Below are 20,533 nucleotides of genomic sequence, written 5' to 3' on the forward strand. Positions count from 1 at the left end.
GAACAACAGCACTTAATTTGAACCAATGTCATGCTTTCATTTTGCTGCAGACAGCAAATTCTAAGCAAAAAAACAACTTAAAAAAAGAACTTACTGAAGTGTCTTGAGGCCAAACTACCTTCAGACTTACCCAAATTTGGGAATTTCAAAAAGGTTGAAGACATTTACGGGTTGAACGGGCATGCAAGGCAAGATAGAGGATTATGCAGCTGCTGTTGGGGCAAATGAAGGACAGTGGCAGCAAAAAAAGCTTTTAATCTTTGATTTTCTCTGCTTAATGGATTTTACAGTGTAAGAGAAATACAGAAGGACTGAGGGAGAATAAGAGTCATGGAAACATGTGCCAAGTGCTCCTTGTGACTTGAGGTTGGTTGCACAGTTTAGCTGTGTTGTACTGCTTCTATCGGATAAAGTGAGATATCAAGGATATCTCACTTTATCAGAGCCGACTGTATATAATTTTGTTTCATTTCATTTTAAATGTACTTACTCGTACTTATTGTTCTAAGGCTCGTTATGTTGAACTGAATACAATGAAGTAATCGCACAAACACAAAAATTGCACTCAGTCTTGCGAGAGCCTGACTGTGGTGGCCTGTGCAGATGGGGGTCATCGTTTTTGAGCACAGCATGCACGGCTGACTGACTCACTCTTGTTTATCTCAGAGCTGCAGGTGAAAGCCTGAAAGCCTCCCTGAAAGCCGTCCGCCGACTTTCAGGGAGGGAGACTGACAAAGGAACTAGTGTAAGAATGAAAAGTAAACTGGATTGTGGCGAGGATGTGAGAGTTTGAAAGTACGTTAAAACTGTGAGCGGCCCTGCAGCTCAAATAGAAGTTGCAGGTAGAAGCAACTCTTTGCATAAGTAGTGAAGCAGCACATGCTGTGATATGAAGCTCTTACAATTACTCTTCTATGTTGCTGTGAGTTATTAATGCTAATACAGCTCGTTAGTTAGTCCTCATCTCAGTCAAAGGTTAAAGAGAACACACACACACACACACACACACACACACACACACACACACGGGGTGTAAAAACAATCACTAGTGGAAAAATCAGTCATGGATCACAGGAAGGTCAAAGCCTCCCACCTTCAAAAAAGTGCTACTGCAGCAAAAATGCTGTTGACAAATGACTGTTTGCTAAAAACCACAAAGAAAAGACTTTTGGCTCCTTATTTTCTTAAGTATTTTTCAGAATGTGTCTTTCTCTTGTAGTAGCCAAAAGGACTGTAAAGCAGAATAACTCATTTAAATGGTAATAGTAACGTCGTGGTGTATTGCATTCACTGTTTATTCATTTTTAGGAAATCATTTTATTAAATGGCTTTAGTGAAAGCTACAAGTCTCCAGTTGTATCACATCATAATTTTCATGTAATACCTCCTGAGTGTGCTGTTAAGGTGACAGAATCAGCTCTTGCTGCATCCAGGATACCAAATATACCAGCTGTTTGCCCTTTGTTGCACTGGCTGCTAACATTAGCATTGCTAATCTCTGTTGTACAAAGAAAAAGTCTGACCTTTGCCCTTTGACCCTTCACCCCTGGAGTACAACTTGTTGTATTATCTTTTGCACACACAGGAACAGCTGTTTGGTGGTTGATTTGGAAACTGAAAAGTCCAACACATCCCATCAGACGTTAAGTGCTCTTTAACCTTCCAGGTCTAGTGATGCCTGATTTGAGAATGTACCACGTCACAGTGTGGGGTGTTCACTGATTGTTGGTGGGTATATTTTGTATCCTGCATGCTTAAGGCAGCACCCTCACCTGACACAGAGGTAGAGACGCGGACTCACATGTGGTAAGTCAGCTGTTGTCCTTATGTTGCTTTATTTCAGGAAGAATCGGCAGTTTGTTCCACTCGGTTTAGATTTTCCACTATGACCGATTTCCATGAGGGAAGAGATTCAGTTTTCTGAAACCAGTTGCTTAATGCCAGTGTTCACATTTTGACGACAGCTTGGGGGCATTGATATTCCAGCCCACAGATTTGATTGGCTATCATTAGCCATCTTATGGCTTTCCCTTGACGGATTGCTTTTCCAGCCAAGTAATCTCAGTTTCAAGTAAGAGTGCCAGATGACGCTCTAAACCCAGAGAATTGGAGAGATTCAAAAGTGTGAACCCAAGTGACTCTCTTACCTTGCAGCCTTTCAGCTTACGGCACCTTTTTAAAAACGTTTTCCTTCATAAAGCCTCTGTTAAAAGGCTCACAATGCCTTAGCCTTAGGCATTCAGGCAAGCCACTGAGAACTATCGACTGCTGAATGCATTACTTGGATGTTTTTGCATGAATGACTTTGATGATACACAGAACATTATGCAAATTTGTGTTCTTTCTGTGAGTAGATATTTATAAAAAGATGCACACAGGCTTTTTAGCTTTGCCAGATGTGGCCATGCGGGGATGAGAGACTTTACCGCTGTGCTCCGTGGGATTATAGAACAAGTTATTTTATTAATGTGCTGGACATAAAAGATTAAAATAGAAGACATACTTACAGTAAATTGGGCACTGAAGCAACAAATGGAAAACCGTATTAAAATGTAAATTGAAAAGATGCTGCAACAGAAAACAAATTGAAATTAAAACAAAACATTGTTAAGATATCGCACAAACAGACAGAAGCTAATGGAAAGTAAAAAGAATGCATTAATTGCAGTGGACATTGAGAATTCCCTCGGTGATGTACGATGATGAGATTTAACCTCTTTTCCTTTAAAGGACCAGCCTGAAGCAGTCTGTTAAGTAATCATGCTGAAAACGACCTTAATGGCATTTTCACAACTTACGCTGTTTCGTTGTTTATTATATTTTTTACGTGTCCCACATACTCGGAACAAAAACATGTTTACTTGGAGCTTTCCCGGCAACTGGAAACGTGAATTAAGGAGCCATCCTAAAGGGTCGAATGTTTTCTGTTTTGAACGACTGAGCACGGATGGTAACGTTCTTCAGAAAATCACCTCATATTTCACAGAAATAGCCCCTTTTATTACCACAGATAACTCTTGTAATGCATAGCTACTTCAGAGAGTCCATTCTCCAAACAGATGCCCTCTCTTCTGTACTGTTGCATCTCAGAATTGTTCTTCACTAAGAAGAGTTTCAAGTGTGTTAAAAAAGGACGGTGAAATGAAGCTGTTGATGTGGATGAGGGTCCATATGAAACATTACTGGTAATATCTAGAGTCATTTCAAATAATGGTGATCGCTGCTTCCTTTTTATATTCTGCTTTTTATTACTTTTTTTGACTGAATTGTTCTGTGCTCAAGTGAAAATGAATTTTAAATAGATTTTATAATCTGTGATCTTCATCTCAGTCAGCGTGACTCGACTCAAATATAGTAAAAGTTTGACCACAGGCTGTGTGTTCGTCCATCGCGAGCAAAATCTAAACTAGTTCAAGACAGTAATCTGCTGGGAAGGCAGTTTATTTATTTATTTATGTGTGTGTGTGTGTGTGTGTGTGTGTGTGTGTGTGTGTGTGTGTGTGTGTGTGTGTGTGTGTGTGTGTGTGTGTTTGTGTGTGTGTGTGTGTGTGTGTGTGTGTGTGTGAGAGAGAGAGAAAGGGAGAGGCCCAGTGTGTTTTACATTCTCACTATATCCTAATGAGTGGACATTTGCATTATTCAGAGAGCTGGCAGAGCAGTGGACCCTTTCCTGTCTGTCTTCTCTCAGTCCTGTTCAGTTAGTGAACCGAGCTGGGAAAACAAGACCCCCCCACCCCATCCCACCCCCTTTATGTGGTTTTTCATCTGTTGGAGAGAGAGAGCGTTCAACTGGTTCAGTGATTTTCTGCCCATCCAAACGATTGCAGAGCTCCTGCAGCGTCCCCATTAAAACCTGTGAAGGAGGCGTGTCTGTTCCTCGTGCTGTCGGTATTCTGTGGAGCTGTGTTGAGGAGGCAAAACCAAACTGCGGCTCAGTTCGCGGATTCTGACACGGCCGCCGACCACAGCTCCTGGATTGGATACGGTGAGGAAGTTAGTTGCTCGCATTGCCTGCGTTATCTAAACCGTCTTTACCCATTACAGCGATCTCAAAAGTCCACTCCATCCAACACGTCCCACAAGAAGTCCCATCCATCCGCAGATTAGGCCAGCGAGCCGAGCGGCGAACAAGACAGCCTACAAGAGATGTCAAACAGCAACTTTCACACATCTTAAAATACACAGAGCAGACTCCACAGAGCTACGTCGTTGTACACGCAGACTGACAGTGCTGAGTCGGCACATCTCAAAGCTCTCTAGCTGTCAGTGTCAATTCCCATCTCTGTCTCTGCTCTTGGTTCCACGCTGCTCTCTCTCTCTGCTAAGCCTGATGGGAAATTAGTTTAGTTTCTCTGCTGTATATCTCAGGACTACTCTTTGACTCAGGCACCTTCTCCAGTTATATATATGCTTCCATCTCTAATCATCTTTTCCAGCCTCTGTGCAGCCTGCATCAAACAGCCATTGAAATAATGTCTGGAGTTGTACGCTGTAGCTCCTCCTGCTCAGACACTTCCTCCCAGAATAACGTCACATGCAGGTATCGACATGTCTTTTACTCATTAAATTGTCTCATCTCCAATGACCTTTGTGTAAACAAAGACTCTGTGTCAAGGAAGAGTGCCTCCTCACCTCCTGGCACTTCGGAGTCTCTGGGGTCTTTGAAGTGCGCCTCTGGTCTTCAGGCACACCAGACAAGGAGGGAGCTCTTTGAGAAAGGCGGTCACTTGCCCTTCCCGACGAAAGGATTCCAATATTGTGAGGGAAAAGGTGAAGTGGTCAGAGAACAGTGCAGGAGGATAATAGAAGTGACTCCATAAAAGACGTCGTCTTCTCTCTTGGTTGTACTTTTTAAAGGCTTTACAAAAGAGAGAGGGGGGCGCAGGGATAAAGAAGGGGAAGTCGGCGTGTTGCTTAATGTATGAAAATAGATTGCAGCTCTCAGGAAGAGAACAAGAGAAGAACATTTTTTGGCATCTTGGCGTGTGTGCTGCAGATAAGCAGAAGAAAGGTTAAACTGAGCTCAAAAATTGAAAATGTAACATGTGAGAGGCTCAGAAAGGAGTGCTACACAGAGAGGTGACACTGATTTTCACTACTCTCATTGGTGCAGCGTCTCGATACCTCACCACCTTGGCCTCATTCTTAAGGAAATGAAGCAGCTTTTAATTTTGTGATAAAGGCCAACCTCTCCTGGCACTTCCCTCCCTCTGCCAAGCGCCGGTGGCTGCAGTAGCTCAAGTCAGGTCTGTTTATTCGTGCGGAGCATGAAACACAACAAATGCTGTCTGAGGGGCTGCACAAAATCAGACAGCAGTCCAAAGAAATTAAGCTATTAAGAAGTAATTAAAACAACAAATTAACCCAGTTAAAACAATTAAGACGCTATTTGCCAGTCGACAGGGGTCTTTAATATTGTAAACAAAAGATAGGCTTGAAGCTGGGACTAATCTGAAAGTAAAAGGAGGTTTTTCGGGTGAGGGGGAAGCTGGAGCGACTGAAGACTGTTCCAAGCTTCAGTCACTCCAGCTTTTTCTAGCCCATACCGGATTGCAGATAGTTCACTTTGGGAAATCTGAGTCACCTTATCAAGGTGATTAATGAAAGGAACAGTTTACGTTAACCTTAACCTGAAGTCTGTGACAGCAGATTTGACCTGCAGGTCTAATTTATGTCTTACATGTGGTTTTCAGCATGATGCCAAACTTTATCAAGTTGCACTTCCTGGTTTATTTTCAGGTTGACAGAGTTTTGTGAGAGCCAAGCACATTGAGGATATTCAGCCGGTTTAGAGAAGTCCTTCAGATGAAAATCGGACACAACAATAAGGTCCAAAACCAGCACATATGCTATTATTATATTGTTATATTAGATTAGTCTTCTTTAGGAGAGGACGGACTGTTTACTTCTTCACTCTCAACTTGATTTATTTATTTCACGGTCCAATTACGGAGGAAAGGGATATTTTAGTCTTACGTTGGGGGTTTCAGCTTAGTTAAAGCTAACACGGAAATGAGCCCGCTGGCGTTCTTAAAGATATTATTGACAGATTTAATGGTGTTAATTATAACGATCTGCTTTGTTAAAAGCTTTCTAATTTCTGTTCATCTCATAGTTTGTGATGAACGACACAAGTCTGTCCAGAGAGGCGATATTTGTCCTGTTGCATGTGTGTAAGAAAGCTGAGAACCCTGTGTGGGGGTGATGTGTCTGCTGCAGTATGTTCCAATAAAGCCATTAATCACATTTGCTGTTTGCTGCAAACATGCAGCACTTGTTGCAACACGTCTCATTCTGTGTGTCCCAAGACTATGGGCTCAAAATGTGGTCATAAATATTTTGTACTTGTAAAAAAGATTTGTATGTGTAAAAAAGATTTGTTTGTGCGTAAAAAAGATTTGTATGTGTAAAAAAGATTTGTGTGTGCGTAAAAAAGATTTGTATGTGTAAAAAAGATTTGTGTGTGCGTAAAAAAGATTTGTATGTGTAAAAAAGATTTGTGTGTGCGTAAAAAAGATTTGTATGTGTAAAAAAGATTTGTGTGTGCGTAAAAAAGATTTGTATGTGTAAAAAAGATTTGTGTGTGTGTAAAAAAGATTTGTATGTGTAAAAAAGATTTGTGTGTGCGTAAAAAAGATTTGTATGTGTAAAAAAGATTTGTGTGTGCGTAAAAAAGATTTGTATGTGTAAAAAAGATTTGTGTGTGCGTAAAAAAGATTTGTATGTGTAAAAAAGATTTGTGTGTGCGTAAAAAAGATTTGTGTGTGCGTAAAAAAGATTTGTGTGTGCGTAAAAAAGATTTGTGTGTGCATAAAAAAGATTTGTATGTGTAAAAAAGATTTGTGTGTGTGTAAAAAAGATTTGTATGTGTAAAAAAGATTTGTGTGTGCGTAAAAAAGATTTGTATGTGTAAAAAAGATTTGTGTGTGCGTAAAAAAGATTTGTGTGTGGACTTAGAAAAAAAACCCTGCAAGTTACAAGTACGAATTTTGACCCTATTTTTCTTCCTTTCATCTGATTGGTCAATGTCATGTCAATCACAAATGTAACAATCCAATCAGAGAACAGATGGGTTTGGCTGTCGGAGGGGCGCTTTTTTGAACTGCAGGTCCTTGAAGGGTGATACAGTTTGAAGCTGGAGGATCTCTATACAAATATCCGATAGCAGTTAGGTCCCCTAACTTTCAGCAGCTGTTGAAAGGATAAAGTTGTGCTATATCAGTGGTTAGAAACACCATTATTACTTTAGGATTAGTTTAACACAAAGTCAGGGCTGACCCGGGACCATTGCTGTGAGTCACAGTGCGCAGCATAAAAGTCCTTTCACATCGGACGCAGGATGTGATGCTAATGCTAACTGCTAACTAAAAGCAAAGGATCCAGAAGCTGGCTGCTCTGTGGGTTTTTGCAGCAGCTCTACCTGTACTAGATGCACCTGCTCCTTGTCTTTTCTATCTCTGACTTTATGTCCTCTACAAGAGTTTCTGTTTTTTTTGCTGGTTCTTCAAATGTTCAATAAAAACATGTATGCTAATTCATAACGAAGAAAGCTTTGTAATGAAGACTGTCATTTCCAAAACACTGCCCGCCCCCACCCCGCGGTCCGCAGCGCTGTTGAAAAGGCTGTGGAAGTCCCTATATTAAACACGTAGACCTGTGACACAAAAATCACCAAACTCGGACGACCACAGACTGTTTTCCTTCGTGGTGATGAAGGAAAACGCTGGGTTGGCATGTAAAAGGGCATTTATTCCCTTCAAAGACCTGCAGTTCAAAAAAAGCGCCCCTCCAACAGCCAAACCCATCTGTTCTCTGATTGGATTGTTACATTTGTGATTGACATGACATTGACCAATCAGATGAAAGGAAGAAAAATATGGTCAAAATTCGTACTTGTAACTTGCAGGGTTTTTTTTTCTAAGTCCACACACAAATCTTTTTTATGCACACACAAATCTTTTTTACGCACACACAAATCTTTTTTACACATACAAATCTTTTTTATGCACACACAAATCTTTTTTACGCACACACAAATTCTTTTTACACATACAAATCTTTTTTACGCACACACAAATCTTTTTTACACATACAAATCTTTTTTACAAGTACAAAATATTTATGACCACATTTTGAGCCCATACAAGACAGCGCAGCAGATGCAGCGTACAAGAGTGAAATCAAAAATGTCCCAGTCAGGTGCAAGGTTATTATCGTTAACGAAAACTAACGAAATAACGAAAACTAGAAGTGAAAAAACATTTTCGTTAACGGAAATAAAAATAAAAACAAAAAAGGAAAACTAACTAAAACTGTAATGAGTGTTCACAAAACTAACTAAAATTAACTGAATTTATAGCAAAAATGTGTTTAGTTTTCATTGATGTGTGCGTGTCCTACAATAGTCAAGGGTGAAAATGAAGTTTAGTTTCCAAATTTTTTCTTGCTGTGTCTCATTATGCCAGCAGGTGGCAGCATGTTAGTCGAGTCGTCTGTGTTGCTGCTCCGTCCACGCGCAGAATCATGTCAGGAAAAGTCAGGAGAAAGCGCCAGAGTCCAATTTGGGATTACTTTGAATATGACTGTGTTTTGGATAAAGCAAGTGTCTTGTAGTGGAAAGAGACAAATTATGAGGGACATTTCTAAAGGGAAAAAATCTCACAAACCTTAAAGTGCACTTGAAAAGCTCACACAAGAAGGCTAAGCTAGCTTACCTTGAGAAGGTAAGGGAGCACACTCAACCCTCATCCCCAGAAAACAGAAGCTAACCCCAGGCAAGGCAGCGTGATGCATCCCGAGACAATGGGACGGGGATATCTACACAACTGTGTGAGTCAGTTGCCTTCAAAGAGTTTATCAATTCACTTGAACCAAAATTACGAACACCCGGTGCTGCGAGAGTTAATAGTCTCATTGGGGCCAAGATATACATTTTATAGTTGCCTGGTATCAATGGTTGTTCATCTGCCTTTATTTATTTATGTATTTATTTATTTATGTAAAGAACCCATAGGTGGGAATGTGAGTTGTCTGTCTCTGCGTGTTAGCCCTGCGACAGACAGACGACCTGTCCAGGGTGCAGGGTATGGTAGCTGGAATAGTAACATACCCAAGGATGAGCAGAAGAGAATGACTGATATGATGAAACTGGGAATTTGTTACACTTAATTATTGCAAACAAAACTAAAACTATAACTGAAACTAATCAAAACTAAACTGAAACTAAAGATTTTCAAAAAAAATAAAAACTAAACTAAACTAGCAAACAATTGGTAAAAACTAATTAAAACTGATATAAAATTGAAAATCTGAAGTCAGAACTAAATAAAAATGAAAACTAATGAAAATTGCAAAACTATTAAAACCCTGGTCAGGTGTTTGATGCATGTGCTCGCTTATTCTGCGCAACCACACGTATGTATCGCGTGTACTGTTAGAAATGGAAAAGTCCCTGTTCAGACGGAGGAGCTGGAAACATTTCTCTCTGAGCGACACAGAAACATTGACTCCTGTATCTTTGTCACCACCGCCAAGAAAAGCAAGAGTCGTGCAAAACCGTCGTCAGGGTGCGATCAGAAAGTTCTGCGATTCCACACATAAAAATCCAACTTCCAGCATTTTGGTTCTCATTAGCTCAGTTCCTGGAAGTCCCATTCTGACCACTCATGCATCTGCAGTGTGCTCTGAATTTCATTTTGGGAACGAGGACATTCAGCAGATGTGGCATGTGTGAAACTTGGTGAGGAAGGTAGTGATGGTCCAGCCAAAAACCCCACAAAACACAAAACAGTTCAGCTTGTCTGAAATGAGCCACCGCAGTGTGAAGTGTTTCCACTGAATGTGAGATGGAAACACGTCAGGATGAGATTTTTAATAAACTATGAAGAAATAAAAGCCACTAATAGACTTGTGTTGTTTAATATTTCAGAAGAAAGTTATCATATAACTTTTCTACATGTATATACATTTGACTCCACTTGTACTGCCTGATTAAGGACACAGTAAGAGTACAAATATCAGCTTATCGTAGTAACAGAAACTTGCTGTGTTTGAATCGTAACAATAAGTTTGACTCTCAGCATGTCTGATCTATTCGTCTGACACAAGTAAAGAAAATGCAGTTTAATACCTTTAATAAGTTTCTAATGAATGTTGTGAGTCTGCGATCATTTCTTTTCTTATAGCGTTGCTGTCTCTAATTGTTATACTTCGATTATTTTAACTGGAATCAGGACTGATGTCTGTTGATCTTCCTCGGATTTCTTCCATCGTTTTCTCTTATTTGATTTGATAGTCTGGGGTCGGAGTGTGAATGCTGGGATGTTTGCTTATACAAATGAAACTGAATTGAAATGATTCATTTTTAGTTTAGCTGACAGCAAACTAAATGGTTAATTCCACCTTAAGTCTTAGTCTGGATTAATTCATTCTTAAAAGATGAATTGATTAATTTGGAATGAAATAGATTCTTCTTTTTCTTTTGTGTCATTTTGAATGCAGTATCTGTATTTTACCGTCTTGGTTGAACCAAAATGCAATTTGAAGACATCTGTGTGTCTGATGTCTTCTTAATGATTGTTTTCTGTTCATCGAGTAGATCACAGTAGACACCAGGATAGAGCACAGAAGCATCATTCAAACCATACAAGTAAAAAACATCAGCTGACACAGAAACTTCAATTTGTGAGCTTAAAATCACCTGCATCTACACACCTACACGCCCCTATTTTTGCTCATGAAAATGGAGCGAGTGTACTTGGACGTCTGAAAAGTATCTACCTCAGGTGGAGAGGTCAGGTGCTTCACAGCACACGGCGTGCTCCAGTCTCTACACTAACTAATGCGCTCTTATTTAGTCATCAATCCCCTCTAGCTGATGTCAGCCGGGTTTCCACGGTCATACATACACAATGAGAGATTGTCTATCATCTCATATAATGGTCCACTGATACAATACTGATGGTTGATGGGAATTCAGCTGTAGTGAGCCTAATGTTTCCGCTCATAAGATTTCCTTCTGAAGCACGTGGAGGAGGCGCTGTTACTGAAGATGGCAGGACAGAAACTGATAGACCACAGTGTGGCTGTTCTCGTGTTCAATTTTACTTCACAGTCACACTGACTCACTTTTTCTTTAATGTTTCTGCAAGCTAACAAAAGCTGTGGTCTTTTAATTTTCCCCTGAATTGTAACGGCACACGTGATAAATACGCTTGTGTCAATGAAAAGGTTTAAAGGTAATAAACTTAAATGTATAGCTCAGCCTTGCTAAAGGCCAATTTATTACAAAGTAATAGAAATGTTAAAGCTTTTGATAATCTCGCTTTTCTTTGTTCCATTCACGTATGCATGTGCTCAGTGTCGGTTTTAGTGCCGTCTTTGCAGAATTCTATGCATCCTGTAATGAAATGTCCTCATTTGCCCTTCTTTTTTGCGCCTGTCTCAATCACTCTTCTTTTCCCATCCTCACATAGCGTAAGCATGTCGTTACCCTTCAGCAGCCACACACGCGCTTACATTTATCTCTGTTTCATCATCTCTGCTTTCTGTTTCTGACTCTTTTTCAGAATCTTTCATTTTCTCTGTTCTGCTCTCGTCACCCGTTTCTTTCATTTTTGACTAGAGTCCAAAAACCATCGATTACCAGTAAATGTTTGTCTGCGTTTCTCCCGATTATAGACCTGAACTTGCATTACTTCTGGAAGTGGAGCGCCTTTGAGGACTACCTCCTCTTCTGCTTCGGCTTCACCGTCGTGTGTGCAGTCATCACTCTGCTGCTGCTGGACTCTGTGGTGTTTGTGGAGACTTTGGGTTCGCTGGCCGTGATGTTCGAGGCCATGCTGGGCGTCCCGCAGCTGCTGCAGAATTTCCATAATCGCTCCACAAAAGGCATGAGGTACAGTGTGCTCCAAGGTCAAACAGAGCTCTGCTCACTGCCCTCACACTGGCATACAGAGGCACAGTCTACTGACTTCACTCGTGTCAGGGAGTCTCAGCAGTGATTTATATTCTCATGAACACATTATGCTAATAAGGTCATTTATAGCTAATGAAGTCTCCGTGAAAAGAAAATGGAGAGTCACATGCATCTTAATTTCACTAATGAAATCATTTTTTAAAAGTTTGAATTCTTTTAAGACAATAATTATAACAAAATAGTTTTATTTTATTTTATTTAACAATTCAAAGCCAAACAGAAAAATTCAAAACCCACAAATGTAAAAATTAATATTTTTTTCCCCTACTAGTCTTAGGACTGTGAACTGCTTACTAACAGTATGTGTCAGCACAAAACTATCTCATGGCTTTAAAAGGTTAATGCCAGCATCATGTTTGTGATGTGTTGTTTGTAGTTGGACTTATCGTGTTTGCTTTTGTAAGAGTTTCAGATCAGATCATGCAAATGTGCTTTATTTTGGTTCGCAGCACACAAGTTTGTGAAAATTGTCCTGAATTTAGGGTAAAAAGAAGAAGCATGTGTTATTTTGTGTCCCACTTGGTTGTGATAGTTGCTGCTTAGGAGTGTAAATTTACTTGGAATGAGAGTCTTTTAAAAACAAGTGTGTAATCAGCGCTGGTGGATCGCTCAAAGGTGTGAGGATCGTGCCCAAGCTCTGGCTGTGCGTTGTAGCTCTTCACCCTGCATTTTTAGAGCCGTGCACGACATATTTCCAGTCTTCAAGAACACTAGTATTTGGATGAAAACAGAGCAGATCTTAACTAAACCGACTGTCTGAGCTGAGGCAGAAGGAGAGTCCTGACACGCGATGTATAGCAGAATGTGTCTGCTTGTACAGAGAACTGTTGCCACGATCTGGAAGATTATCAAAAACTTATTGTCATTCAGCTGCCTCTCATTGATCTGAGTTACCATGCTTTCCACAGTACCAGCACTTACACGGTATTATTTTGGTTAGTGGGCTACTTGCACCCTCTTCAACTTGCTGATTTGGGGATCTGCTAATTTGCGGTGCTCTCGGTAGAATGCTGGCATTATTTAAATGGACTGTCTGAGTCTTTGTAAATTAGTATATTGTTAGTAGATCATCTGCAAAACTTTTTACTCCCATCAGAGCATTTTTGTGATTGCAACCTCACTTAATTTGCTCCACTAATGAAATCTGGTCCTTAGTGTCCTACAACATCTGCAGAGCTGCACACTACAGCTTCTGATTAGTAAAAGTTTCAGTGAAAGATCAAAGATCTGTTTAACATATATACTCAGTTCCACTTGCACTTGTTGATTTCAGTTTGTGTGCCAGAGGCTGAAAATAGTGTCACAGTCTACAGCGTGGACCGGGACGTCACTTTGATTCTTATTGCACGAAAGGACGAGAGCACGAAGTCGCATCAAGGATAGAAACAACTGGGTTATGCTGCTAACACAACATGCTAATGCTAAGCTAGCCAAGACTGAGTGTCTGCTGATCCCAGCTCAGCAGCCAGACCCTGAACTTCAATATGAGCTCTCAGGCTCCAGGCTCTGCTTCTAGAATCACCGTGATGATCACATCAAACTCTCGCTGCGCTGGTTTTTATCTTTGCTTTCTGGTGTCAGCTTTGTCTTCATACCCCAATACTAAGAGAAAGATCATATGTGTGTCATTAGGGATTTGTGTTGTGTGCATCTGTAGCTTAAAGGTTTATATTGTTAAATGGTAATTTTGAGACAATGTGTTCAAGTCGTTTTATGGAGAAATGGGAAAGTAATGAAATGAGATTTGTGATGAATTACTTTCTGTATTTGATATGTTGCCTAGCGATGGTGGTGACTCTCAAAGTGGAGCCAGTGAGAACCAATCAGATTGATTGTCTGCTATCCTGTCTTCCTTCTCTCACCTCAACCGGTCATAGCAGATGGCCCCGCCCCTCCCTGAGCCTGGTTCTGTCGGAGGCTTCTTCCTGTTAAAAGGGAGTTTTTCCTTCCCACTGTTGCCAAAGTGCTTGATCATAGGGGGTCATATGATTGTTGGGTTCTTCTCTGTATGTATTAGGGTCTACCTTATAATATAAAGCGCCTTGAGGCGACTGTTGTTGTGATTTGGCGCTATATAAATAGTCCACAGATCCCTTAGAACAGTGGTTCCCAAACTTTTTTTGCTAAGCCCCCCTTTGTTTTACAAAAAAAATGTTCGCCCCCCCCGTGCACCCCATATTTTGCTCCATTGCGGTTTATTTCACACCTCAAACATTTAGTAAACAATTAAGCAAATACAAGTAAACTGCAATAAATTACAGGTAGTAATAAAATAATCTCCAAACTCTTTTACGCTGCGTCCACACCTACACGGGTATTTTTGAACACGCAGCTGTTTTGAACAGCCCAGCGCTGCTCCCGACGAAGGGAAAACCAATCCTGCAGGTGAAACCAAAGGGAAGATTTGCTTCACCATATTTTCTAGTCTTTGGCTTAGAATGAAGTTGGTTTGGAAACATATTCAGCGATGCTTCATCTACTGCTTTGCATTTGTGTGGGCGCCCCGTGCTAGCAGTGTCCAAGCATTGTTTTTTTTTTTTTTTTCTCCTTGGCATACCGCGTCCCCCCTGCAATGGCTCTGCGCCCCCCCTAGGGGGCGGGCCCCACACTTTGGGAAGGTCTGCCTTAGAAGATATAGTATAGAATTATTTTTAAAAGCGACATTTAAAAGGGATCCCTTAGGTTTGGGTCACCCCCACTTAAAATTCAAGGTTTCAAGGTCACCTTGAACGAGAAGAGAAAGCAGAAGGTGGAAACGGGAGGCAACAAAACCCTCAGCTTACATTATGAACGCTTTCCCAGTTAAGATTGTGTCAGAGTGAATTAAGGTCAGTGAGCATGCTTATTAGCCTCTCAGGTAAATGACTGTGAGATCAATTACACTCCTAATGGCACAGAACCTCATGCTAATTATGATCATTATTTCCTTATTATGTCTGTCGTCAGTATAAAATCTGTGTGTTTATTAATATGCATTAAAAAAAATACTTTTAATCTCTAGGAAACAACTGGCATCTTTTCATGAGGTTTTCAGGAAGTTACTGAAGTTGGTTAACATTCATACCAGGGGAGCGTGGTGAAGAAAGAAGAGCTAAAATTAGGAAATTACAGTGACGTCAGCTGGAAGTAGCAACTCTCCTCGGCGCAGGGTTTGTTTTCCTTTAGTCGAGATTCCTTTTTGTAAAAATGCACAATGGATACATAACGTGTGTGTGTGTGTGTGTGAGTGTGTGTGTGTGTGTGTGTGTGTGTGTGTGTGTGTGTATGTGTGGATATATATAACGTGTGTTCCTGTCTAGCTGTCTTTGTGAGGACCGAAATCTGCATTCTACTATCCTTGTGAGAACCAACAGTCACTTGTGAGGACACACAACCCGGTCCTCAGAAATCTGAAGGCATTTAAAGCCATTCTTGAGGCTCAAAATGTGGTTTTAGTGTCAGGGTTACAATTAGGTTAGGGTTAGGCATTCATTTTTAATGGTTAGGGCAGTGGTTCCCAAACTTTTTTTGCTAGGCCCCCCTTTGTTTTACAAGAAAAATGTGTTTGTGTGGGCGCCCCGTGCTAGCAGTGTCCAAGCATTGTTTTTTTTCCCCCCCTTTTCATACCGCGCCCCCCTGCAATGGCTCTGTGCCCCCTCCCTAGGAATGATTTCCTATTAGAGACGTTTGCTTTGTCTGCACTGAGCAGCAGAGTGACCGGTGTGTACTGTATATCTCCATATCTTCAGTATGTCCCCACTTCCACTTCAAATTGCCATCCATGCTTTCTGTAACTACCTGCACATACTGTGTTACACCACCTGCATCTCTGATTGCATTTTTATCTTCAAGTTGCTGTTTTATGATTTACTGTTCTCTCGCAGTTATTTACCATTTCACATGTCCTCAGGATCTAGGCTTGAACCTGAACATCACACAAAGATTGGCAACACAAAAGGTCTTTGAAGTTGGGAACATCAAATCCTTAAACTCAGATACGTGAAAGTCTCCAAAAATAAAAAAGTGTTTGTGTAGGAGATACGAGTTAATCATAGAGTAATACTGCACAGTATTGGATGACTCATTCCAGAAGATTATGCATTTTCAACAGGAATGTTTCATAATTTCAGTATAGATATTGGCTTTATGGCACAAATGTTGCTGACGGTTGGAAACGGCACAGATGATCCCTCGCGATGCATACGTGAGGATTTTCCAATTTCTAGATATTAAACACTGTTTTCCACACGACAGTGTGGCACACAATCAACACTTGCTCTAATGCTATCCCAGGTGTAACAGTAGCTTGTTTTTGTGCACTCACATTCCCCTGAGCCCTATTACAGAGGTGTGATGCTGAGTGTATGGATCTGGTTCATGAAGGACTACGCACCTTTTCCAGTTCACCCAAATAATGACTTTCCAGGAGATGCATGCAAAAGTCAAGTAAAGGATGTGAAAGAAGCATGGAGTATATTTGACAGTTTGTTTAATATGTTTCCAGGCAACATTTTTTCATTTGTGCATATGTGTGCACACTCATTCTACTACTACTAATACTAGGAAAATTAAAGAGGTGACAGTTCAGTGATGAAAAAATCCAACAAAAAAGCAAAAGACTGGATGAGCCTGACGTGATTGGCAAGGAAAATTAAGTGTAGGTTTGAAAAAGTATTAATCCAAAGGGTTAATGTCATTAGCAAAATCTAATTAGTGTCAGGTATCAAGAGACAAGGTGGAAGCTCCAAATCAATGAGGATGAACTGAAAGCACAGGTTAGAGACACTTATTAAAAAGAGGAGAAACGTGAGAGGAATTGATGATTAAAAAGAAATCCATGTTGTACTTCATGGCGTCCCCCAAGAGACCCTGGTCTGCACCTAGAATTTAATGTGTAAACTGTTGTTTGTCTCTGGGGTCCAAAAATCAGATGAAACCCGTTTTTTTGCTTTCGTCGTCTTCTCCTTTTCTTCCTCCTCCTCCTTTCGGCCGGTCCTTTTAAGGGTTGCCACATTGAATCATTTGCCTCCATCTCATCCTATCCTTAGTGACATCTACTGTCACACCAACCCTCTGCACATCCTCCTTCAATACATCCATGAGTCTTCTCTTCTTCTGCCTGGTAGCTCCATCTTCAGCATCCTTCGCCCATCATATACACCGTCCCTCCTCTGCACGTGTCCCAGCCATCTCATCTCACCTCTCTTTGTCTCCAAATTGCTCAACCTGAGCTGTCACTCTGATATAGTAATTATTAATCAGGCTGGTGACTGTTTGAGTATCAGAACTCTGTAACTGCTAGCTCCGTGCTCTGTCTTTTTGTCAGTTCCACCGTCTCCCAAACCATACCTCACAGCAGGTCTCACTAGCATCTTGTCATCCTCCCCTTTCACTCTTGCTGCTGTCCTTCTATCACAAATCACCTCTGACACCCACTCCACCCTACCTGCACCCGTGTCTTCACCTCTCTTGACTGCTGCCTATTGCTTTGTGGTAATGTCAAGTTGACCCTTAAGTGTTTAAACTCATCTACCTTCACCACCTCTACTCCTTGCACATCTATTCTGTCCTTTCATTCCTATTTTCTCCAGAGCATACCTCTACCTCTCCAGGCTCTCTTCCACCTGCTCCCTACTCTCAGTACAGATCACAGTGTCCTCTGCAAACATCATAATCCAGATGGCAGAGCTCATTTGTTTATAGGGCTGCCACGATTAGTCGACTAGTCACGATTACGTCGACTATCAAAATCGTCGACGACTGATTTAATAGTCGAAGCGTCGTTTGAAGCTTTGTAAGATCACAAAAGACGCAGGAATAAGTAGTAGGATTTAAGAGTGTAATAACGGACTGAAACAGAAGATGGCAGCACTGCATGTACAAGGATGCCAGCTGCCGTTAAACCCCGAAGAAGAAGAAGAAGCTCTGTCCCAGAATTCATAGTGCAGCCCTGCTCAGTTTCCAACAATGGCGGCAGCTAGTTAGTTTTAATGTTACTCTTATTATTCTTTCTGGGTCACAAAATAAACGTTTAAATGTTTTCAGGCGAGAATGTAGCTGTGTAAACCTCAAATATCTGCTCAGTTTATCAAGACACCACATATTTTCAAAAGCGCTCCGACGTTTTCGGAGACGTCTGTTACCCACTAGCTTGATAGCTAGCCGGGGGCAAGGCTCACTAGAGCCGTGAGAGCACCGGACTCCCGGCAAATCGTTTTCAAACCCACCGCCGTCTTTCCCTACTCAGGTTAAACACGATATATAAGTCACTTAGATAACTTAAAAATGTTATTGTTTGGCTTTTTTAGTATTTTATTTGTTCCTGAGTAAATCGGTTTGGCTGAGATTAAAGTTTTTACACAGCTGAATAAACTTCAAGCAGACAGCTGATTATCAGAAGTGTGAGATGCTCGAGAATTTACTCCGGTGTCCTGTTATATTTTAGATAGCAAGGAGTTTATTAAACTTCACCGAAACAATCTGCAAATTTCATTAAAATTCAATAAACTATCATCTTGTCTTTATTTTTAGTTAGCACATACCTTAAACACTTAAAGCTGTAAGCTAATGATAGTTATATAAGAGCAGATGCTGCTGGTGCAATAAGCTGTACGTTTTACGTCCAATGGATGATGATCTGATTAGTCGACTAATCGCAAAAATAATCGGTGACTAGTCGACTATCAAAATAATCGTTTGTGGCAGCCCTATATGTTTATGTGTCCATCAGCACTGCCAAACCTATGAGACCCATTTTTCATTCTTGGATCTATATAATGTCAGAGAGAGGGGACTCCTAATGTAGACAGGCATGTAGCTTTGGATGTGCTGACAGCCAAGCAGGTGATACTCTAGATGTCACTTGAATTATGGCCTCAGTGAGCATCTGTTCTCAGTAGCTCCAAGCTCCCTTCATGCAGTAAACGTAGTCATATTGTATTATTGTGTTATAACAAGCAACACAGACTGCAGTACTTACTGGTATCTAATGTTTCAGTGCTCGGCTACGTTTTGATCGACAAGTTGCTGCTGTATGTGTGTACATAGTGTGCAGATCCACTTTGTGTTTGTACAGTTTCAAAAAACCAAGACAGCAACAGACAAATGCCAAACCAACAGCTTCAAACTAATAAGTGGCTACGACTGTCGTTCCTACACAGGTATGAAAGCAGTCTTAAATATTTAATGAATTTACTATTTTGCATCTTTCAAATAAGTAGAAATTGCATAATCATCAGTTTTATGTGCTGTTGATGTCTAATGATAAACTGGTTTCTTGCTGTTTAGTAAACACTGACTATGTAATGTTCTCAGGTTTAGATCTGAAGGTGTTTGGTCGTTGAATGAAGCTGCCAACCGCTCGGCTTTTTAAAAGCCTTCATTACTCAGGTGGATGCTGCAACCGATGCTGGAGTTGCTATTTGTTTATGTAAAATACGTGGGTGTGTGTGTGTGTGTGTGTGTGTGTGTGATTGCTCAGCTGCCTGGGGAGTGTGTCTGTTTTTTTCTTTCGTCTCATTAAAGTTTATCGCTTTTTCTTCCTGTCCCATTCTCCTTTGCTAGCTCTGCACCAAAGCCTCCAACCTTCACAATGTCACTCTGTGACAGTAAAGGGAACGCTGACGCTGGCCGTGTGTCTCTCTCACTGACAGTATGCAGACAAATACAGTGCTGGGCTTTCCTCCACTCTTTTTCTCTCTTACTTAAATTTTCTTTATTGTCATGAATGTGAGAACAGAGCTACTTGAAAGACTAAGCTATTATATAACACATACATAACGATCCGTCCCTTATTCCCCATTTTTATCACACACTCTTACACATTCACTCTAACACCTTGTTTCTTGCTCTCAGCTCAGGTTAACACTCTTCAGGCGTTAATAACGCTCCTACTCAGGATGGTAATGGGACCGTGGCCATTACCTGTAGGTCATTTCAACCAGTACCTTTACCTTTACAGTCTGGCCCTCGGGGGCAGCGCTAAGACCTCTAAGCAATTTGTGACCTGTGTATTAGAGCTATATCCCAGAGGAACCAACGAGTGTAATGTTGTCACTCTGTGTCCTGCTTATATGCTGTTGCTACCTTGTGATGGAAGATTTAATAGAAGCAGAATGCTCATCTACCTCACAATCAATCTAAATTCACAGGTTATTGCCTCTAAAACAAATGACACCTTAACCCTGAGCTTGAGCACAGTTTGAAGACCCATTAGGTGATCGTGGTCTGTTATTTGAATAAATTCTTACCTGTGATCTAAGGGAAATAGCGATTATTGTGAATAAATGACCGATGTCTCTCCATGACATAAGATAATTGGTCCAACAGCCCGATGAGCGACGCTAATGATTCAAATTATAAGATGAGACGGTAATTCTAGCTTTTAATTATCTTTATTTTTACCTGGACACATTTTACTTTAATTATTTGTATTTGGAGAAGAGTGATTTAGGAGATTCAGCCTGCCCTTTGTTGTTATTGCTCTTTCTTTTGTACGCATCATTTCAATGTCCGAAAGCAACTGTGTTAAAACTGTCAGTGAAGGTTCTCAGTCATCCAGCTCATCATAGTCTAACC

At 40.8% G+C, this 20,533-nt stretch overlaps 1 protein-coding gene across 3 annotated transcripts in view; it reads left to right on the forward strand.

Moving 5' to 3' along the window:
* The window catches only part of LOC146382263 (solute carrier family 66 member 2), a 63,744-nt gene that overhangs the window by 22,614 nt on the left and 20,597 nt on the right, over window positions 1-20,533 (forward strand). For 2 of the 3 annotated variants that reach the window (XM_084932755.1, XM_084932757.1), the window contains exons 4-5: window positions 10,598-10,648; window positions 11,680-11,896. In XM_084932755.1, the coding sequence (XP_084788881.1) occupies window positions 10,598-10,648; window positions 11,680-11,896 (268 nt within the window). The remainder of the gene's footprint in view (window positions 1-10,597; window positions 10,649-11,679; window positions 11,897-20,533) is intronic. The other variant, XM_084932756.1, reaches the window with a different exon arrangement.

Source organism: Perissodus microlepis, chromosome 7 (genome assembly GCF_051167445.1).
Source record: "Perissodus microlepis isolate ML-2025 ecotype Zambia chromosome 7, ASM5116744v1, whole genome shotgun sequence".
Taxonomy (NCBI): Eukaryota; Metazoa; Chordata; class Actinopteri; order Cichliformes; family Cichlidae; genus Perissodus; species Perissodus microlepis.